The sequence below is a fragment of the Papio anubis genome, chromosome 17 (genome assembly GCF_008728515.1).
Source record: "Papio anubis isolate 15944 chromosome 17, Panubis1.0, whole genome shotgun sequence".
NCBI classification, from domain to species: Eukaryota; Metazoa; Chordata; class Mammalia; order Primates; family Cercopithecidae; genus Papio; species Papio anubis.
The window spans coordinates 52,295,748-52,314,845 of NC_044992.1; the positions used below are offsets into that span (position 1 = coordinate 52,295,748).

The 19,098-nt window shown below is 49.5% G+C and overlaps 1 protein-coding gene and 1 long non-coding RNA gene across 6 annotated transcripts in view; one reads left to right on the forward strand and one right to left on the reverse strand.

The window, feature by feature from the left end:
• Nucleotides 1-9,160, reverse strand: part of PLEKHM1 (pleckstrin homology and RUN domain containing M1) — a 54,536-nt gene extending 45,376 nt beyond the window's left edge. Inside the window, exons 1-2 of one of the 2 annotated variants that reach the window (XM_031657646.1) lie at nucleotides 9,000-9,160; nucleotides 1,542-1,627 (exon numbers count right to left, since the gene is read on the reverse strand). In XM_031657646.1, coding sequence (XP_031513506.1) covers nucleotides 1,542-1,586 — 45 coding nt within the window. In that variant the 5' untranslated portion in view covers nucleotides 1,587-1,627; nucleotides 9,000-9,160. The remainder of the gene's footprint in view (nucleotides 1-1,541; nucleotides 1,628-8,999) is intronic. The other variant, XM_031657647.1, reaches the window with a different exon arrangement.
• A 78-nt stretch (nucleotides 9,161-9,238) lies between these two features.
• Nucleotides 9,239-19,098, forward strand: part of LOC103878886 — a 46,063-nt gene continuing 36,203 nt past the window's right edge. For 2 of the 4 annotated variants that reach the window (XR_004179464.1, XR_004179467.1), the window contains exons 1-2: nucleotides 9,242-9,463; nucleotides 11,430-11,764. This is a non-coding gene — a long non-coding RNA (uncharacterized LOC103878886). Of the gene's footprint in view, nucleotides 9,464-11,429; nucleotides 11,765-19,098 lie in introns of all 4 variants that reach the window. The other 2 variants (XR_004179466.1, XR_004179465.1) reach the window with 2 other exon arrangements.

A 19,098-nucleotide genomic window follows, 5' to 3' on the forward strand; every position in this document is an offset into this window, starting at 1 on the left:
CCATGTACAAGTTTTTGAGTGGACTTATATTTTTAGTTCTCTTGGGTATATATCTAGGAGTGGAATTGTATACATAATTCTATGTTTAACTTATCAAGGAACTGCCAAACTATTTGCCAAAGTGGCTGCACTATTTTACATTCCCACCAGCAATATCTGAGTTCCAACCTCTCCACATTTTTGCCAACACTAGTTGTTGGTTTTTTTTATTACAGCCATCCTAGGGGGTGTGAAGTAGTATCTCACTGTGGTTTCGATGTGCATTTCCCTGATGTCTAATGATAATGAGCATCTTTCCTGGCCATGTATGTATCTTCTTTGGAGAAGTGTCTATTCAAATCCTTCACCCATTTTATAACTGGATTATTTGTCTCTTTATTGTTGAGTTATAAGTGTTCTTTATATGTTCTGGATACTAGACCCTTATCAGATATTTGATTTGCAAATATTTTCTCCCATTCTGTGGGTTGTCTTTTCATTTTCTCGATAGTATCCTTTGAAGCTCAAAAGTTTTTAATCTTGAAATAGTTTAATTTTAAATGTTCTTTTAAATGCAAGATGTTATTAGTATATTATATTTAAAAAGCACATACACACTTCGTTCAACTGAGCACCTACTAGGTGTTGGGTTAGGGTATACAGGGAGAAGTAAGGCATACCCTCAAGAAACGCATACCCTCATGGAGTCAGTTTGTGCAGCTGCTGTTAGAAGGCTGAGTTGGCCAGGGTTCTGCCCTAGCTCTGAAGGGTCCTGGGGTGGGATTCGGCCAGGGGTGGGAGAGTGGGGGTGCAGAGGGGAGGGAAGAGCCTCTGCATGAAAGCCAGCTGGGAAACAGGTGGAACTGGACTCTCCTGTGGCCAGGACGGGGAAAGGCACATCTCTGAGGGCTATAGTTTCTTTCAAGCAGAGAGTTCTCTGAGCTGGGAAGCAGCAGTAGGGAGGAAAGGGAAATCCTGGCTTCTCCCCGAAAGCCACCTCAGGATGCTGCTAAGGGACCAGCCCCAAAGCTACCTGACTTCCTGCCTTTCCAAGGGAACAGAGAGCTCCATCCAGAGTACCCAAGACAGCCCAGGAGGGTGCAAAGGGCTCTCCAAGAAAAGGTCCTAGGGGGCTCCAGTGAACTGCTCACAAATAATTACATTTAGAATATCCTAGAAAATGGTAAGTGTTCAGATCCATGTAAGTTACCAATTTATCCCCATTACTAAAACAACAAACCAGTGCCTGGGAATACCTGTTTCCCACCAATTCAGGGCTTTGGCCAGACTGTGACCAAATCATGGCCTAAGGGCTGAATGGAAATCCTTGGTCTTCAGGTTACTGATCTTAAATTCCCACTGCTTTTTGTAAATCTCCATCTTATCACCAATAAGGTGATCTAGAAAGGACAGGGTCTTCTTGGAGCCTGCTTGTGCTGTAACTTCTTCTCAGCCTGGCCTCTCTTGCAGGACAGTGCCCTTCATTTCGAAGTGAGCCAAGCAGATGAAACGACCGACCCCTGCACCCCTTCCCCACCCTTGATCCTCCCTCGCCCACCTACCGGGATGGCAGCCTGGGGGTCCAGTCCATTCTCCACCGAGAGCATCTCCACTCATGCAGCTGCTCCCTCGGAGAATCACATGGCACCTGAAGAGACAGATGGCAGCCAGATGAACGGGCAGGCAACTATCCCCCAGCCAGAGTCCTTTCCCAGCAAGCAGCAGGAAGTCAGCCTCTCTTACTCAAACCACAGCCGAAAGGCCTTTGAAGAGCACAAAAGTTAAAACTGATAATGGATTTGAAGGAAGGAAGCGAGGAAGGAAAGTCCAGGAGGCTCAGTCCTTGGGAGGCAAGGAGTCCTGGGTGCCGGGGGTGGGTCCACCCCAAGGAGTGGGTGGTAAGGGCGCTTCACATCAAATGCTGCCCAGAAAGCCAGGGCTCTGTAGGATCGAAACCTGTAGGCAGGGAATGACAGGCTGATTCGGATACGGAGCTGCGGGTTCGAGGGGAAGGCTGCAGCTGAAAGTGGCAGGAACCCACTGGGACAAGGAAGCAGGGGCTCACATTCAGGGGCTGGGTCCTGCAACACCCTGCCCCCACCCCTCACTCCTTGTTCCAGTCCAACGTCTGCCAGCTCAGCAGTAAAAAGTACAACGGTAATGGCTTCAAAAGGGAAGGGCTCCCTTGCTACACTTCTGCTTCTCAACAGGGCTTTGAGGGTCTGGTGTGAGCAGCACAGACAGGGACTTGTCTAATCAGGACAACCACAAGGTCTCATCGCAATTTGCCACTAACCAGGCAGGCATGCGGAGACCTCTCAGATGGAGAATGTGTAAACGCCTGTCACGGGGCCTGATATGTATCTGTACCTGATACGTTGTACCTGGTATCTGTCATCCCAGTGGATGTGGCCACCTAAACCTACAGACCAAGAATGTCATCGCCTAAATGAGTATGCAGGAAGAGTTGAAGTCAGTGAGTGGTTAAATCCCTCAGGGCTGCCAGATTCCTCCTGGGAGTGGGTGGGGTAGGGTGGGGTAGGGCCTGAGCCTGAGGGGGCTGCTGGCTGGCTTGGCCCCACCCCAGAAACTTGGACAGACCTGGGCTAGGCAGGCACATTCACACGTAAACAAATCTCTAGTGAACGCCCAGCTGAGCATCAGGGGAACGCTGGGGAAGGTGATATCACAGCTGCCTCGGCTCTCAAACAATCACCGCACAAAGAAGTTAACAAAACCAAGAAAAGTTAAATGGGCTCGATTCTCTTTACATATATTGCCTAATTTATAGTCCCCCTAAGCACCCTAGGAGTGCTGTTTTATTGTCTCCACCTGACAGATAAGGAAATGGCAGCTGACCCAGGTCAAGAACATTCCTGAGGTCCCAGGGCTGATAAGCGGCCTGACTCTACCACCAGCCTCCAGAAGGAGGTCAACCCCAGCCCTAGGAAAACCAGATTGCTAAGTGAGTGCTGTAAACCAAAACTAAAATTCTAAGCCCCCAAACTGCCTGAATGGGCCCCCCTTGGCCAAAGGGATTTTGAAAAAACCTAAAAACTGAGTTCAGGCCATGACAGGAAGTGGGGCGTGGGCCATGCCTCATCCTAGCCTCTCCCTTTTGGAGCTTAGACACAACTGAGCAGCATTAACATTAAAACAGACTAAGACTGACAGAGCAGACTCTCAGCAATTAAGGTACCAACTCCAACCTGACTCTGGTCTAACATCACATGGGAGATAACAGGCCCTAAAGGAAATCAAAGTATTTTACCACCAAGTATATTTCTTTGACATATTTTGGAATGGCCCTGCAAAGCCATCTCCTGTGGGGAAAATTTATATCCTGCAGAGATTCCCTTCCCTTTCTCGGCCTTTTCCTGATCTAGGAGAGATTTAACTAAGAGTCTGACACCTTAGAAACATTTACCATCTATTCTCTTGAAGGCTTCACCTACATAACATGAACCTTGGCTTCCACAACCCACCTTATCTTAACCCCAAGCTTTTCTTTCTGCTGACTTTAACTCTTTAGGCAAAGTTCAACTCTTTCAACCAATTGCCAATCAGGAAATCTTTTAATCCACTTTACCCTGCCCCCACCAATGTATACCTTACATGTATTAATTTACGTCTTTGCTTGTAACTTGGATAAAAATCAAGCTGTAACCCAATCACCTTGGGCACATGTTCTCAGGGCCTCCCAGGACTATGTCACGGGTCATGGTCCTCACATTTGGCTCAGAATAAACCTCTTCCAATATTTAACGGAGTTTGGCTTTTTCATCAACAGTGCCATCACCTCAGAGCTAGGATTCCAGGGGTAGTCTGGGAAGACCCCTTCGCTGGAGGCTGGGAACAGGGGGTGCAGGGAAACATTAAGGCCAGTGTGGCGGGAAAGGTTTCCTGGACAGCGCTGGAGCAGCATGAGGTTTGGAAAGCAGACAGGCAGGCTGGCCCTAAATGGTGGAAGGTGCTCTGATTGGATCTCTGGCCTCTGGGGATAGCAGAGGGCAAACAGGACACAGGGAGTCAGGACCCAGAGCCAACCTCCCTAAGTCAGGTCCCTTAGGAGGAAGCAGGCGTGTGTGGAGGACGGTTCCTGCAGACCCAGTAACAGGCCAGGCGCTGCAGATGGCCAGAAGAGCCCTTAGTCCTGACTACAGCCCCATCTGACTGCCTCACCCTTCACCATGGTCTGCTCCCAGCTACCCAGGGATTCTCAGGGCCCTCCTCCGGAGACCAGTTCCCCATTCTGGCCACGGGGTGACAGGAAAAGGGGGTTGTATGCTATGGTGACTCTGCATCTAAGGTCACTTCCAGAAACAGGCCTGGTCTTGAGGTCAGGCTCTGTCAAGGCCACCGTTGTGCAGCTCAGCAGGCCACATCCAGCTTCTCTGGCTCCAAAACCCTGGGCTCCAATTCCAGTCCACAATTCCAGTGGTCTAAGGCCCTCAGGCCCACCCTTCAAGACAGAGCCCAAAGCCCCAAAGTTGCCCTTCCCTTGGCCAGCTACAGGGCGGGACCCTAAGGGCTTAAACCCAATAATTTGAATAATAGCCCAGGCCCATTAAGACCTCATTAACTAATTAACTGAGAATAATAGAGTATTCAGAGTATTCACTGGGAGGGACAGGCCATTGGTAAGTGGGTGCTCTGGCCAAGTAACCCTATGCTAAGAAAACAAAATAGGCCGGGTGCCGTAGGCCAGCTGCTGTGGCCCATACCTGTAATCCCAGCACTTTGGGAGGCTGAGGCAGGAGGATCACTTGAGGTCAAATTAGCTGGGCATGGTGGCCCATGCCTGTAATACCAGCTACTCGGGAGGCTGACGCAAGAGAACTGCTTGAACCCAGGAGGCGGAGGTTGCAGTGAGTCGAGATTGTGCCACTGCACTCCAGCCTGGGCAGCAAAGCAAGAATAAATAAATAAATAATTTATTTCTCTAAATAAATAAATAATAAAATAAACTGAAGCTAAGAGAGACAGGGCAAGACAAGAGAAGGGTCACTTGGCCTAAAACAGAGTCAGAAATGCCACAAAATGACTGACAAGAGCTCAGATAAATCCAGCAGAAGAGCCACTTGAAAATTCACAGGATAGGACTGAGCCTGTAGGGTTCCGGCCACAATGCAGGACACCTCTGTTTGTAGGCAGCCATAGCACCCCACCTATCCGTGTCTGTTCCATCATGCTCAGGGAGGCAGGGCTCAGATGGTCAGTGACATAAGAACTCACGGCGGGATCGGAAGGAGGCTTTGTGTCTCTTGACTGTGGGGACAGCACTGCGTCACTCACCCTGGTGGCCCAGACTCTGAATCTACCATCCTATGGAACTGGTTCCACTTTCTGTCCTCAAAATGCTCTTCATTGACACCAAGAACCAAAGTGAAGAGAGGCGTGGCTTCAAGGAGACCTACCTGAAGGGAGTAAGGCAAAGTTGGGCAACACTACCCAAGGGCCCTTGAACATGACCGGTGAAAGCTTAGCAGGGGAAAGGTGACCGGTGCCATTTAGGAAGTCCCAAACCACACCAAGTCTACTGCCACCCTATATATTGATTCACCCTCATATAGCTCTCCAGAGTGCAGAAAGCAGGCTTCTCTGATGTTCCTCTCTAACCTCATTTAATTCTTACAGCAATCCCGTGAGAGAGTAATTATCCCTGTTTTACAGAGGACAAAACTGAGGCTCAGTAGCAATGGGTCTCCGGTAAAGGACAGAACTCTCTGGTTTCCTCATCCCCACTCCTGTATCTTTCCCTGGACCAAAAGGCCTCAGGTCTTTGGCTCAAATTCAGGCAAACTATTATTTCTTCTTCAGAGGTACTTGGAAGCTCCATTTCATCACAGAAGGTCTAAAACCAACAAGAAACAGTTCTGTCAATCAGATTTATAGCCCCAACCAGCTGAGCCCAGGTCCTACCAATGCTCCTGAAGTCTCAGAGCTATACTTTCTTAAATGTTCCAACATAGTTAGGAAGGAACAGTTCCGGTTGGTTTCCTGCATTATACTACCTGGCCTTCTCTATACGTCCAATTTCACTTCCTCCAGAGATCAAGGAAGCAAAAAAAGAGAATGACTTGGATGAGACTTACATTAAAAGAAGAAAGGTATAACCTGGTTTCTCTACTCTCAAAACACTCCACCATCAGTGAACAGCAACCTCTTCTCTTGAGGGACTTCTCAGCCACTCCCCACGGCCTTCTGTCCACTGCCTGAATTGTGTAACTGGCTGTTCAGAGCCACAGCCTGGCTTTAAGCCATCCAACTGCTGTACCAATTGATGAGTCATGTTTTTTCAATTGGAAAAGAATGACAAAGTTATCCTCTGATTCAGAAAGGCAGCTGATCTTTCAGGCATGTGAGTGCTGACTGAGGAAACTGCACCCCTGTCCACCTGAGGAAAGCTGGATTTCTGTGATGGGTGAGGTGGTGGGGGTCGGAGTTTTGAAGCAATTAAATACCAGATGAAGGGTGAGAAACTTCTAGCTTGTGATTCCCAGACTCAGGGCTAGTGGATGAGGGCAGAATTGTGGAGTCAGTGAACACTGGCTATCTTTCTTTCCTCCCTCCTTCCTTCCATCCAATAACACCCATCTTCCCTATATTCTTGTCCCATATCCCAGAGGATTCTAACAAGGACCAAACTCTGAATGAAAACAGGACTGTTGCCTCACCCATTCACCAATGTATTTCTAGTACCTAGAACAGTGCTTGGCAAACACTGGTGCTCAAAAAATAAGCTGCTGAATGAATTGATTAATAAAAACAAGACACAGGGCAGGTATCTCGATTTCACCGAATGTGGGAAGTTGGGGTATAACAACTGTTAAGTGCTGGGGCAACTGTGGAGCTCCTGTCCTTAAGCCAAGCTGCCAATAAGGCTGAAAATGACTTAAATATACTGCATATTAATGGGAGGACATTGACGGTAAACAGTATTCACTTTTTCAAAGGAGTATGACTATAAATGGCAAGCAGAGACAATGTTCTTTGGGGCCCTTTAAAACTGCAATCAGCCAGACACCGTGGCTCACGCCTGTAATCAATCCCAGCACTTTGGGAGGCCAAGGTGGGTGGATCACCTGAGGTCGGGAGTTGGAGACCAGCCTCATCAACAGAGAAACCTCTATCTCTACTGAAAATACAAAACTAGCCAGGCATGGTGGTGTATGCCTGTAATCCCAGCTACTTGGGAGGCTGAGGCAGGAGAATCACTTGAACCTGGGAGGCAGATGTTGTGGTGAGCCGAGATCGTGCCACTGCACTCCAGCCTGGGCAACAAGAGTAAAACTCCATTGCAAAAAAAGAAAGAAAGAAAGAAAGAAAAACACTGCAATCAAATGGCTCACCCATCTGATGCCGGGTCCTCGGGATTCAGAGAAAATGTGTACCAAAAAGCCCCCCGGAAACTATAAACGCTGAGCATGAGACTTGGGTGCCTCTGGAACGTCCTTCTCCCTCAGCTGCTCTGAGATAACGTGGTTCCTGTGTTCATGGAACCCAAGTGGCCAAAAGTCAATGATCCAGCACTTGCAAGAAAAGAAAGCGATTCAAGAGCCTCTGTACCCACCTAGACCTCAGCCTCCCCAGGATCTACTCACTTATACTCTTCACAACAGGTAACACTGCCTCTGGCACCCATCATATCCCCTGAATTCAGCATCAGGATTGATCTGCCATCAGCTCTGGCAGGGAGAGGCCCTTACAAGTTCCTTACAGGAAAAGGAACATGAACAATGTTCTGTGACCACAGCCAACACCACGCAGAACTTCCCAGAGGCTCTCCAGGGCCAGAACACCAGCCAGAAGGAAGTGACAGCTTCCATCATTCTGTGCTAAGTGAGCTGAGTAAGTGGCCATCTCTCACCTTCCAGATATTTGAATGATACCTACCATTCCAGCAGCCAGCACAAGTCATTTAATATAAATGCCAGAAACACAGTCCCTGAGGACAGGTACAGGAGACCAGATGCCAGGAAAAACCCTGGCCCCACCCAAGAGTTGGGGAGAGCCCACTGTTCCTCCACCCTTATTTACCACCTGAGCCCCTACACCCGCCAATCATGCTGCTCAGTCTCTAACTGCGGGTCTGAGTGAGCACCTACATTTGGCTGTTGAGGGGCAGCTGGTGGAGTTGGCAGGAGACTCTGCACTAAAGTTCTCAGGTTGAATGGGAGTTGGGTCCAGGGAAGGAATGGATGCAGAGTTGGGGTGAAGAGTTGCGGTCGGTCAGCGGGGGTGAAAGGACATGGAGATGTCATTTTTAACAAGATTGGGTGAGGGTGGTAGGAAAGGAGGCAGCAAGAGTTAGGGATAGTTTGGCAAAGACTTAGGGATGGGGTGTCCTCAGTACGGCAGGAGACGCAAAGGAAGGTATACAGAGGGCTAGGAGACTAAGGACGAGAAGACACAGTTAAGACTTGGAATGAGGCTGAGATCGGAGTTATCCGGAAGAAAGCGGTGAGCTCAACAGGGCACTTACTTTGGGGGTGGGTCTTAGATGAGAAGGCAGAGCTAGAGTGTTTGGGATGAGCAGATCTTGGGGAGCTGGACAGGGGATGGGGGTGACTGGGATAAGAAAGCTGAGCCAGAGAAGGGGAAACCTGAATGGTGGGTCTTGGGGACGTGAGCGAGGAGCATCGGGATTACCAGAGGGGTCGGGAGAGACGATGAGGTGTGTCAGGGCGGGGCGAAGAGACGTGGCCGAGATCGGGGTTGGAACTAAGGTAAAGTGGGGTCACGAGTGAAGCTGCATTTAAGCAAGACCGCCGGTGAGGGAATGCGGGCGCGGGTTGGAGGCTGGACAGACGTGGGGCACGGGGCCACAGCGGCGGTGCAGGGGGAAGGCTGGGTGGGAGCGGGGCGGGGGCGGGCGCGGGCTGGGCAGAGCTGAGGGCTCTGAAGCCGGGCAGTCTCAGGGTAACCAGGCGCTGGGGATCGCGGAGGGAGCAGGAGGCCCACCGCCCGTTCGCGCCTCGGCCCCGCCGCCCTCCTCGCATCTTGACCCCCTAACTCACCAAGCGGAGCGAGGAGCGAGGCTGGGGGCGCTCCCGGCCGCAGCAGCTCCTCAGCACTCGGAGCAGACGATGCGGCCTCTTGGCCACTGACAACAGGAAGCGGCGCCCGCGGCCCCTGACGCCATCACGTTGGCTCGGCGCTCCGGCCCTGCCCCCGGCCCGCCGTGCCAATCGCGCGGCCCGAAGGAGCCTTGGGGCGGGGCCAGCTGCTCCCGGAAGTCCCTGGGCGCTGAGCCCCAGGGCAGATGCGAGGTGTAGGAGGCTGGGGAACCGGGAGCGCCTGCGGGGCGCAAATAGGCGAAGGCACCGGTGTCAGGGGGAACGCGTCCGTTACCGCCCGCCTCCCGCAGGTCTACGTCAAACTAGATCCTGGCTTCTGAGTTCCTGACCTCGTTTGGCCTCAGAACCATCTATGCAACATTGGGGCTGTCACTTCGCCTCCCTCAGTTGAAGAGTTCCCACTTGTGAGTGAGACTAACAACGCCTGCCCTATCTTTGCCTCCCCGAGGGCAGCAGTGCAGCCCGTGGGGCGGAGCCGGGACCCAAACTGGAGCCTCCGCCTTTCGCTTCAGGATAAACATAGCTGTTTTGACCATGCCTTATCCCAAGGGAATGCCTTGAGGTCCCCTTGGGCACTCTTCCGTGTGTAACTCGCCCATTAGCACCGCCTGGCACGAAGCTTAGGGGCCCGGTTATTCTCTTCTAGCCATGTAGAAGATTTCTTTTTTTTTTTTTTTTTTTTTGAGGCGGAGTCTTCACTCTGTCGCCCAGGCTGGAGTGCAGTGGCGCGATGGCTCACTGCAAGCTCCGCCTCCCGGGTCCGCGCCATTCTCCTGCCTCAGCCTCCCAAGTAGCTGGGACTACAGGCGCCCGCCACCGCGCCCGGCTAATTTTTTGTGTTTTAGTAGAGACGGGGTTTCACCGTGTTAGCCAGGATGGTCTCGATCTCCTGACCTCGTGATCCGCCCACCTCGGCCTCCCAAAGTGCAGGGATTACAGGCGTGAGCCACCGCGCCCGGCCTGCCATGTAGAAGATTTCTTTGTTCCTTTCTGTTTTTGTTTTTGAGACAGGGTCTCACTGTGTCGCCCAGACTGGAGTGCTGTGGCGGCTCACTACCTCCCACGTCAGCCTCCAAGTAGCTGGGACTACAGGCGTGCACCACCACGCCCAGCTAATTTTTTCATTTTTAAAAATTTACTGATTTTGTAGAGACGGGGTCTCACTGTGTTGCCTAGCCTGGTCTCCAACTCTTGGCCTCAGGCGATCCTCGTGACTCGGCCTCCCAAAGCGCCGGGATTACAGGCATGAACCACCACACCTGGCCTGTATGTCTCCTTTCTAACACAAAAGTGACATTGCTCTTTCAGATGAACTCGGGACAAAATGTCATCAGTGGTGACCACAGCTAGTGAAGAGCAGGGCAGGGAGTGTTGGCAGGGACCCATGCTCTGGACACTTTATACTTGCAGGCTCTGGTCAATTGGGAGCCTAGGGCCTGAGTGTGGATGAGGAGAGGTGCTGCTACATGCCAGTCCTAAGTAGGCACAGGGGTTGGCTGGGGAACGGACCAGTTCTTGGAAGCAAGCTTCACTGCCCTCGGCCTGGGCTTCCTGTGCTCTTTTGGCTTCTCTGGGTAGGAAGGTGTCCCTCCTATCTCTGCAAAGGTCAGAGTCCTGCTGTCTGCTTTCAAGTATAAAACCAGCACTTGGGAGTGTGACTCCAGACTGTATCAGGGCCACCCTTTCAGTAATTCTCTCTCCAGGATTGAGAACCTCCCCTTCTCAATTTTAGACTAGATGGGTCTGAGTGTGTTTAGTGCGGTTAATGGTTGAGCAGGAAGATTAGAAATAAGGACATAGACACAAACTACTCTCTTGGTATTAAACTCATTTTAAACAAAGTGGAAAGTAAGGGATTTAGTAGGGAAATCATTTCACCTTGGCAAAAGGATAGTATGCAACTGGCACAGCATGATCCTTGGTGGCTTGGCACAATCACTCCCTGTCCCCCATCAAGCACATAATGTCGGCCGGGCGCGGTGGCTCAAGCCTGTAATCCCAGCACTTTGGGAGGCCGAGACGGGCGGATCACAAGGTCAGGCGATCGAGACCATCCTGGCTAACACAGTGAAACCCCGTCTCTACTAAAAAATACAAAAAACTAGCTGGGCGAGGTGGCGGGCGCCTGTAGTCCCAGGTACTCGGGAAGCTGAGGCAGGAGAATGGCGTGAACCCAGGAGGCGGAGCTTGCAGTGAGCTGAGATCCGGCCACTGCACTCCAGCCTAGGCAAGAGAGCCAGACTCCGCCTCAAAAAAAAAAAAAAAAAAAAAAGCACATAATGTCCGTCAGTAATTCCACTGCATTTTTGTGCAGCGGCTGTGTGCTGGCGCTGTGGGGAACCCCTCGGTAATCTCTTGTCTGCTTTTTAGGAACCCCTATCTCCTCGTCTTCTCTTACTTCCCAAGCCACCTCGCTTCTGTGAAAGGTCTGCAGGCTTGTCTACCTCCTCTCAGCTTGCTCTGCATGCCTTGGGGAAGCTGCATAAAGCATGGATCATGAAGGAGGGGAGCGGAGAAGAGGGAAATGCATGTTTCCACAAATGGACCATGAGCCCACCAGGCAGACTCCAGATGGGGAAAAAAAAAACCCTCACATTATCATGTGACTTACACAAGAAAAAAGGTACCCGCAAAGGGCCAAGGGACCAGAGAGGAGAACTTGAGAGGTATCCTGGAGGAGGCGACTTTTGATGTGAGCTTTCTAGGTGAGTAAAGGGCATCACAGGTGAAGAGACTGGCTGGTAAGTGGCCAGCAGACAGGAATACAGGCTGAGCTCAGGGGAGGGTGCACCCAGAGGTGGGGAGGAAGGTAGGAAGTGGAAAAGGAGGCTGGGCGCGGTGGGTCATGCCTGTAATTCCAGCACTTTGGGTGACTGAGGCGGGTGGATCACTTGAGGTCAGGAGTTCAAGACCAGCCTGGCCAACATGGTGAAACCCATCTCTACTAAAAATACAAAAATTAGCCAGGTGTGGTGGTGTGCGCCTGTAGTCCCAGCTACTAGGGAGGCTGAGGTATGAGAATTGCTTGAACCCGGGAGGCGGAGATTGCAGTGAACCAAGATAGTGCCACTGCACTCCAGCCTGGGTGACAGAGTGAGATCCTGTCTCAAAATTTTTTTTAAATAATAATAATAAAATAAAAAATAAAAGCAAGTGAGAAAGGAAAGGGTAATGGGAGAGGGCCGGAATGGAAGGGGAGCTGAAGACAGACTGAGCAAGGCAGAGTTGGAGGCCAGTGCAGGAAGGGCTCAAAACATTTGCAAGGACGGTTCACATCCCACTGGTCTGTCAGCTTAGATTTAAAGCACTACCCAGAGTTACTCAAAGCCAGATAGGAGAACTACAAGCATCAGAATGCCCTGGGGATAGGTCCAAAATGCAGATTCCTAACCCCACACTAACCCTAAAGAGTCACTCTAGGATGAGGTCCAAGAATTTGGGCTTGACCCCACCTCTCTTGTCCCCTGCCCTCACCACTGGGGACCTAAAGGATAATAAAAGGGGGGAATCTCTGCCTTAAATAATCCCTTTTGGCAGTTACTTTCTGTTTTCAAACTTCAAGTCTGTCCTCCGGGACTAACCTAGGAGATGATGGGTAAGGGAATTAACATTTATGGAAAATGGAGGAACCCACATAGGCACCTGTGTTCACCTTATATTCCTTATCAGCCACCTGAAAGGTGTGTGCTACCATTATCTCCATTGTGTGGATGAGAAAATAGGTTTAAAAGAGGTTAAGTGGCCAGGCATGGTGGCTCATGCCTATAATCCCAGCACTTTGGGAGGCCGAGGTGGGTGGATCATGAGATCAAGAGATCCAGACCATCCTGGCCAACATGGTGAAACCCTGTCTCTACTAAAAATACAAATAATTAGCTGGGTGTGGTGGCACATGCCTGTAGTCCCAGCTACTCAGGAGGCTGAAGCAGGAGAATAGCTTGAACCCAGGAGGCAGAGGTTGCAGTGAGCCAAGATCACGCCACTGCACTCCAGCCTGGTGACAGAGCGAGACTTCGTCTCTAAAAAGATAAAATGAAAAACAAAAAAAAAAGAGGTTAAGTAACTTGTGGGGGGCCACAGCCACAGATCTAGTAAGTGCTAGAAGTAGGATTCTCACCTAGTTCTGATTCTAGTTGCAGCTTTGTTCAGTGGGTTTTAGAGCCAGAGCTGCTTAGGTCTGAATCTGACTCTACCCCATATTATTTGCTGGGACTTCCTTAAAACAGTGTGGGGCCCAGGGCAACCCAATGAGTATGGGGCTAAGACAGCTGCCACAGAGTCAGCATCTTTCACAGGCCCCTTGAGATAGCACTTAAGACAGAAATTTCTAAATTGAATTTTACTGATGTTCAGGAAAGAGAAGTCAGTCACAACGCCCCTTGGCCCTCAGCCCCAAGCAGAGAGCCCAGAGTGTGTGACCTCAGGCAAGTGCCAAAACCTCTCTGAGCCTCAGTTCCTCATCTGTAAATTGGGGCTAATGTCAGTTGATGTGAGGATCAAATATGATGCCATCCTGGCTGGGCACAGTGGCTCACGCCTGTAATCCCATAACTTTGGAAGGCTGAGGCGGGTGGATTGCTCGAGGCCAGGAGTTCGAAACCAGCCTGACCAACATGGTGAAACCCCATCTCTACCAAAGATACAAAAATTAGCCAGGCATGGTGGTGCATGCCTGTAGTCCCAGCTACTTGGGAGGCTGAGGCACAAGAATCGCTTGAACCCGGGAGGCGGAGGTTGCAGTGAGCTGAGATTGCGCTACTGCACTGCAGCCTACATGACAGAGTGAGACTCTGTTCCAAAACAACCACCACCAAAAAAAAAAAAAAGAAAAAAAGAAAAAGCTGATATCCTTAATGCAAGTTCTGGCCTGTAGTTAAGTGCTCAAAGATGAACAGCTGTTACTATTCCAGTTCTGGCTAATTTTCACCCTGCCAGTTGGGCAGGTCCTTGCCTTCCATTGCTCTTTTAAGCACTTGAATGAGAGCCTTTCTTGTCTGAACCCCAGATACATCCTTACTTGGCATCTGATTGAAATCATGAAACTAGCGTTAATGCACCCTCCTCTCTGGACCCTGGAATCACTGGTGTGCTCTTCAGTTTTGTTGCAGGAAGCTGTTTCTTTCCACTCTCTCTTTTTTAAAAATTTGGTTAAAAAGTGTTATTATACACATGGTTTACAATTCAATCAAATGAAGCGGAATGGGGATGAAACATAACGAAAAACAGCAGTACATTGTCCCCACCCTTCTGGGGGAGCAGGCTTTCAGCAGAATCTTCTGGTGCTTCTCCCTGCATCTCCTGCACGTCTCATTGTTTTTATTTTATTATTATTATTTTTTTTGAGACACAGTCTTGCTCTGTCACCCAGGCTGGAGTTCTGTGGCGCCATCTTGGCTCACTGCAATCTCCGCCTCCTGGATTCAAGTAATGCTCCTGCCTCAGCCTCCCTACTAGCTAGGATTACAGGCGCATGCCACCACGCCCAGCTAATTTTGTATTTTTAGTAGTCGCAGGGTTTCACCATGTTGTCAAGGCTGATCTCAAACTTCTGACCGCACATGATCCACCCGCCTTGGCCTCCCAAAGTGCTGGGATTACAGGCGTGAGCCACCGTGCCCAGCTGTCTCATAGTTTTAGACACTATCTATTGCCTTCCTAGTAAACCAGGCAAGGACTTCGCTCTTTTATACCCCAGCCCTGTCCATTCTTGAGGTTTGGTTATGCCACAATTTGTAGAAAATTAACAGTGTTTACAGAATTGTGACTATATAAATATTATTTACCACAGAGCTTAATAATGCGCTGTGAGGTCAGGCTCGGTGGCTCACGCCTATAATCCCAGCACTTTGGGAGGCCAAGGCAGGCGGATCACCTGAGGTCAGGAGTTCAAGACCAGCCTGGCCAACATGGAGAAACCCTGTCTCTACTGAAAATACAAAAATTAGCTGGGCGTGGTGGTGCCCCCCTGTAGTCCCAGCTACTCGGGAGGCTGAGGCAGAGAATGACTTGAACCTGGGAGGCGGAGGTTGCAGTGAGCCAAGATCATGCCACTGCACTCCAGCCTGGGCAACAGAGTGAGACTCCATCTCAAAATAAAATAAAATAAAAATAAAATACACTCTGATGATGGCTGCTTCCCCCAAGGGTGCCTCATGCTCTTTCCTTTTCTTTCAGTGTCATCTACCATTATCATGCCCTCGTTCTCCTCCAGTGCTCTGGCAGAGTGGGTGGGGCCCATGCCCGCAGTGCCCTCTCCGAGTTCTGTCCTCCATATGCTCAAGTTATCCCCTAAACTTGTCACATGTGGTCATCCCGGAATTTGCTTAACTGCTTCCTGGGTTGGGGCCTTTATTTCCTGGCTCCCTTCTCTTCTTGCTTAATTTCCCCTGCCTTTGCTGCAGCACATACTCAGTTAAGAATCCCTTTCTAACATTAAAAAAAGAAAAAGAAAATAGTTCTTGGACCTCCTCATGATAGAAGTTATATCTTTAGGCCAGGCATGGTGGCTCACATGTGTAATCCCAGCACTTTGGGAGGCTGAGGCAGGTGGATCACTTGAACTTAGGAGTTCAAGACCAGCCTGAGCAACATGGTAAAACCCTGTCTCTACAAAAAGTACAAAAATTAGCCAGGTGTGGTTGCATGTACCTGCAATCCCAGCTACTCAGGAAGCTGAGGGAGGAGAATCTCTTGAACCCAGGAGGCGGAGGTTGCAATGAGCTCTGATCATGCCACTGCACTCCAGCCTGGGCGACAGAGTGAGACCCTGTCTCAAAAAAAAGAAAAAAAAAAAAAGTTGTATCTGTAATATCCATTAACTGAAAATAAAAATAAAAATAAGGACCAAAAATTACCACGTGGACACACCTGCTTTTAAGTGAATTTGTGTGTTATTTATCACAGTCACATCTATGAACTTGTGAAAAACTGTTACTGGTTTAGGCTTAAGGGTTTGCCTGGTCTAGCTTCAATCTTAAATGGTGGGTGCGGCGGCTCACACTTTGGGAGGCCAAGGTAGGCAGATCGCTTAGTCCAGGAGTTGGAGACCTGCCTAAGCAACATGGTAAAACCCCATCTCTATAAAAAATTGAAAACTTAGCCGCGCGCGGTCACGCGCGCCTGTAGTTCCAGATATTGGAGGGTGGTGAGGGGTGGCACTGAGGCGGGAGGATCACTTGAGGTCAGGAGGTCAAGGCTGCAGTGAGCCGAGGCTGAGTCACTGACTGCACTCCAGCCTGGGTGGCACAGCAAAACTCTGTCAAAAAAACAAAACGAAACTAACCAAACAAACAAAAACCAAAGTTGAATGCAGCGGCTCATGTCTGTAATCCCAACAACTCGGAAGGCTCAGGCAGGAGGATAGCTTGAGGCCAGGAGTTCAAGACCAGCCTGGGCAACATAGTGAGGCCCTTGCCTCTGAAAAAATTAAAAATTAATAAAAACGAACCCTAGTAGCTTCAGTCTTTGATTCTCCATCCCTCATTTCATCCCTTTGTCTTCTGGTAATAGAATTTCCTTCTTGTTTTTCTTTTGGGATAAGTCACCTTCGCTCCCTGGGATTCTGCTGGGATTGAGTTACTGCCTTCCAGGCTCAAGCGATCCTCCCACCTCAGCCTCCCAAGTCTCTAAGACCACAGGCGCATGTACTATGCCTGGCTAATGTTTTGTATTTTTGTAGAACCAGGGTTTTGCCATGTTTCCCAGGAATTGTTCCTTTAATGTTATCCTGCTACTTACTAATTCACTTTATCACCCTGTGAGCTCGTAAGAGCAGAGAGAGAGCAACAGGAGCTAAGAAACTCTAAGCTGTGAAAAAATATTAAATATGAAATCATGATAGCTATTACCTTAATTTGTTTTAGGCAAATTGCAAAGTAGTTTTTTGGGAACCACTGTCCCACTGCAGTGATTCCATATGGGGATTCCTAATTCCCAGTTTGTTTTTAAAATAATTTGTAAACACCTAATACAAATACATGATATGAAATTCAAGAGGTACAAAAGGGCATACAGCCCTGCACCCTCCCAGTTTCCCTCCCCGAAGGCAATCACCATTACCAGTTTCTTGTGTGTGCTTCCAGAGGTTGTCTAACAGAACTTTGGTGATGAAAATGGTCGCCCGTGCTGCCCAGTTTGGTAGCCATTAGCCACACGGGGCAGTTGAACACTTAATATGTGGCCAGTGTGTCTTAGGAGCTGACTTTAAAAACAAAAATTTCTTTTTTCTTTGAAGACACAGGGTCTTGCTCTGTTTACCAGACTGGTCTGCAGCCATGTATGAACATGGCCTCAAATTCCTGTTTATTTATTTTTTGAGACAGGGCCTCACTCTGTTGTCCAGGCTGGAGTGCAGTGGTGCAGTCATAGCTCACTGCAACCTTGACCTCCTGGGCTCAAGAAATCCTCCCACCTCAGCCTCCTAAGTTGCTGGGACTACAGATGCACGACACCATGTTTGGCTAATTTTTACAGTTTTAAATTTTTTGGCCGGGTGCAGTGGCTCATGCCTGTAATCTCAGCACTTTGGGAGGCTGAGGCGGGCAGATCACCTGAGGTCAGGAGTTCAAGAACAGCCTGGCCAACGTGGCGAAACCCTGTCTCTACCAAAAATACAAAAATTAGCTGGCTATGGTGGTGCGCACCTGTAGACCCAGCTACTTGGAGGCTGAGGCATGAGAATCACTTGAACCCAGGAGGCAGAGGTTGTAATAAGCTGAGACTGAGCCACTGCACTCCAGCCTGGGTGACAGAGTGAGACCTGTCTCAAAAATAATAATAATAATAAATAAATAAATAAATAAATTTTTTCGTAGAAAAGGGGTTTCACTATGTTGCCCAGGCTGGTCTCGAACTATTGGCCTCAAGCTATCCTCCCACTTGGCCTCCCAAAGTGCTGGGATTACATACAGGCATGCTGAGCCACCAGGCCTAACCTAAATGTCTATAAAACATTAGTTGCTCATGTGGCTTAAGGTGGCTACTGTATCAGACCTCATAGTTCTGTGCAGATAGCACACAGCACACAGTGCATACTATACATGCCCTACTACATCTTGCTTTGCTCCCCTTACCACAGTGCCTATAGCCTGGAGATAGATTGTCCTGCCCTGCCTCATTTTTAAAAACTGCTGCATACATTCCCTTGTAACTGGCTACAAAGGTAATCCCCAGACCCAGCCTGGAGAGCCATGGGTCATCCCTTTTTATAACAAGCTCTAAAATCTTCCACATATACCATAACCAAGGCACATCAAAACAACCCTAGGTTCCTCATGCCTCTACTTTTATCAGCCTGGGCCTGACATATTGATATTTATAGTCACTTTTGGTGGCTGGAAGAAATAATTCACCAAGAATGACTGCCCTAAAATATACTCCACCTAACGTGGCCCATGCCAGGCATTCAGTGGTGCTGGTGGCATTCTTAAGGTTACCATATCTCTCAAGTGGTTCTCCTTTCAGAGCAAAAGTTTTGGGAAAGGTGGCCATTACGCAGAACATCTGGGGCTGAGTTTGCTTTATGTCTCCTGAGAGAGGCCAAAGGATCAGAGCAGTTAGGGGCTGTGACGGTGAACCCCATTGTTTTCAAAATTATTCTAAGAGGCCAGGTGGCCAGGCTGCTGGTGGCTCATGCTTTGTAACTCAGCGCGACTTTGGGAAGGCTGAAGGGATGGATCACGAGGTCAGAGATCAAGACCATCCTACAACACGAAACCCCATCTCTACTTTCAAAAATACAAAAACTAGTCACGAGGAAGTGGCGCCCCAGTAGTCCCAGCTACTCGGGGAGGCTGAGGCAGGAGAATGGCGTGAACCCGGGAGGTGATTTTTGCAGTGAGCTGAGATCCGCCACTGCACCCCAGCCTGGGCGACAGAGCAAGACTCCGCCTCCCAAAAAGAAAAACAAAATACAAAAACTAGGCTACGTGGTAGGCTCCTCATGGTCCAGCTACTCGGGAGGCTGAGGCAGGAGAATGGCATGAACCCAGGAGGGCGGAGCTTGAGAACCTCTCTGACTTTGGAACCTCTGACAAGCTTA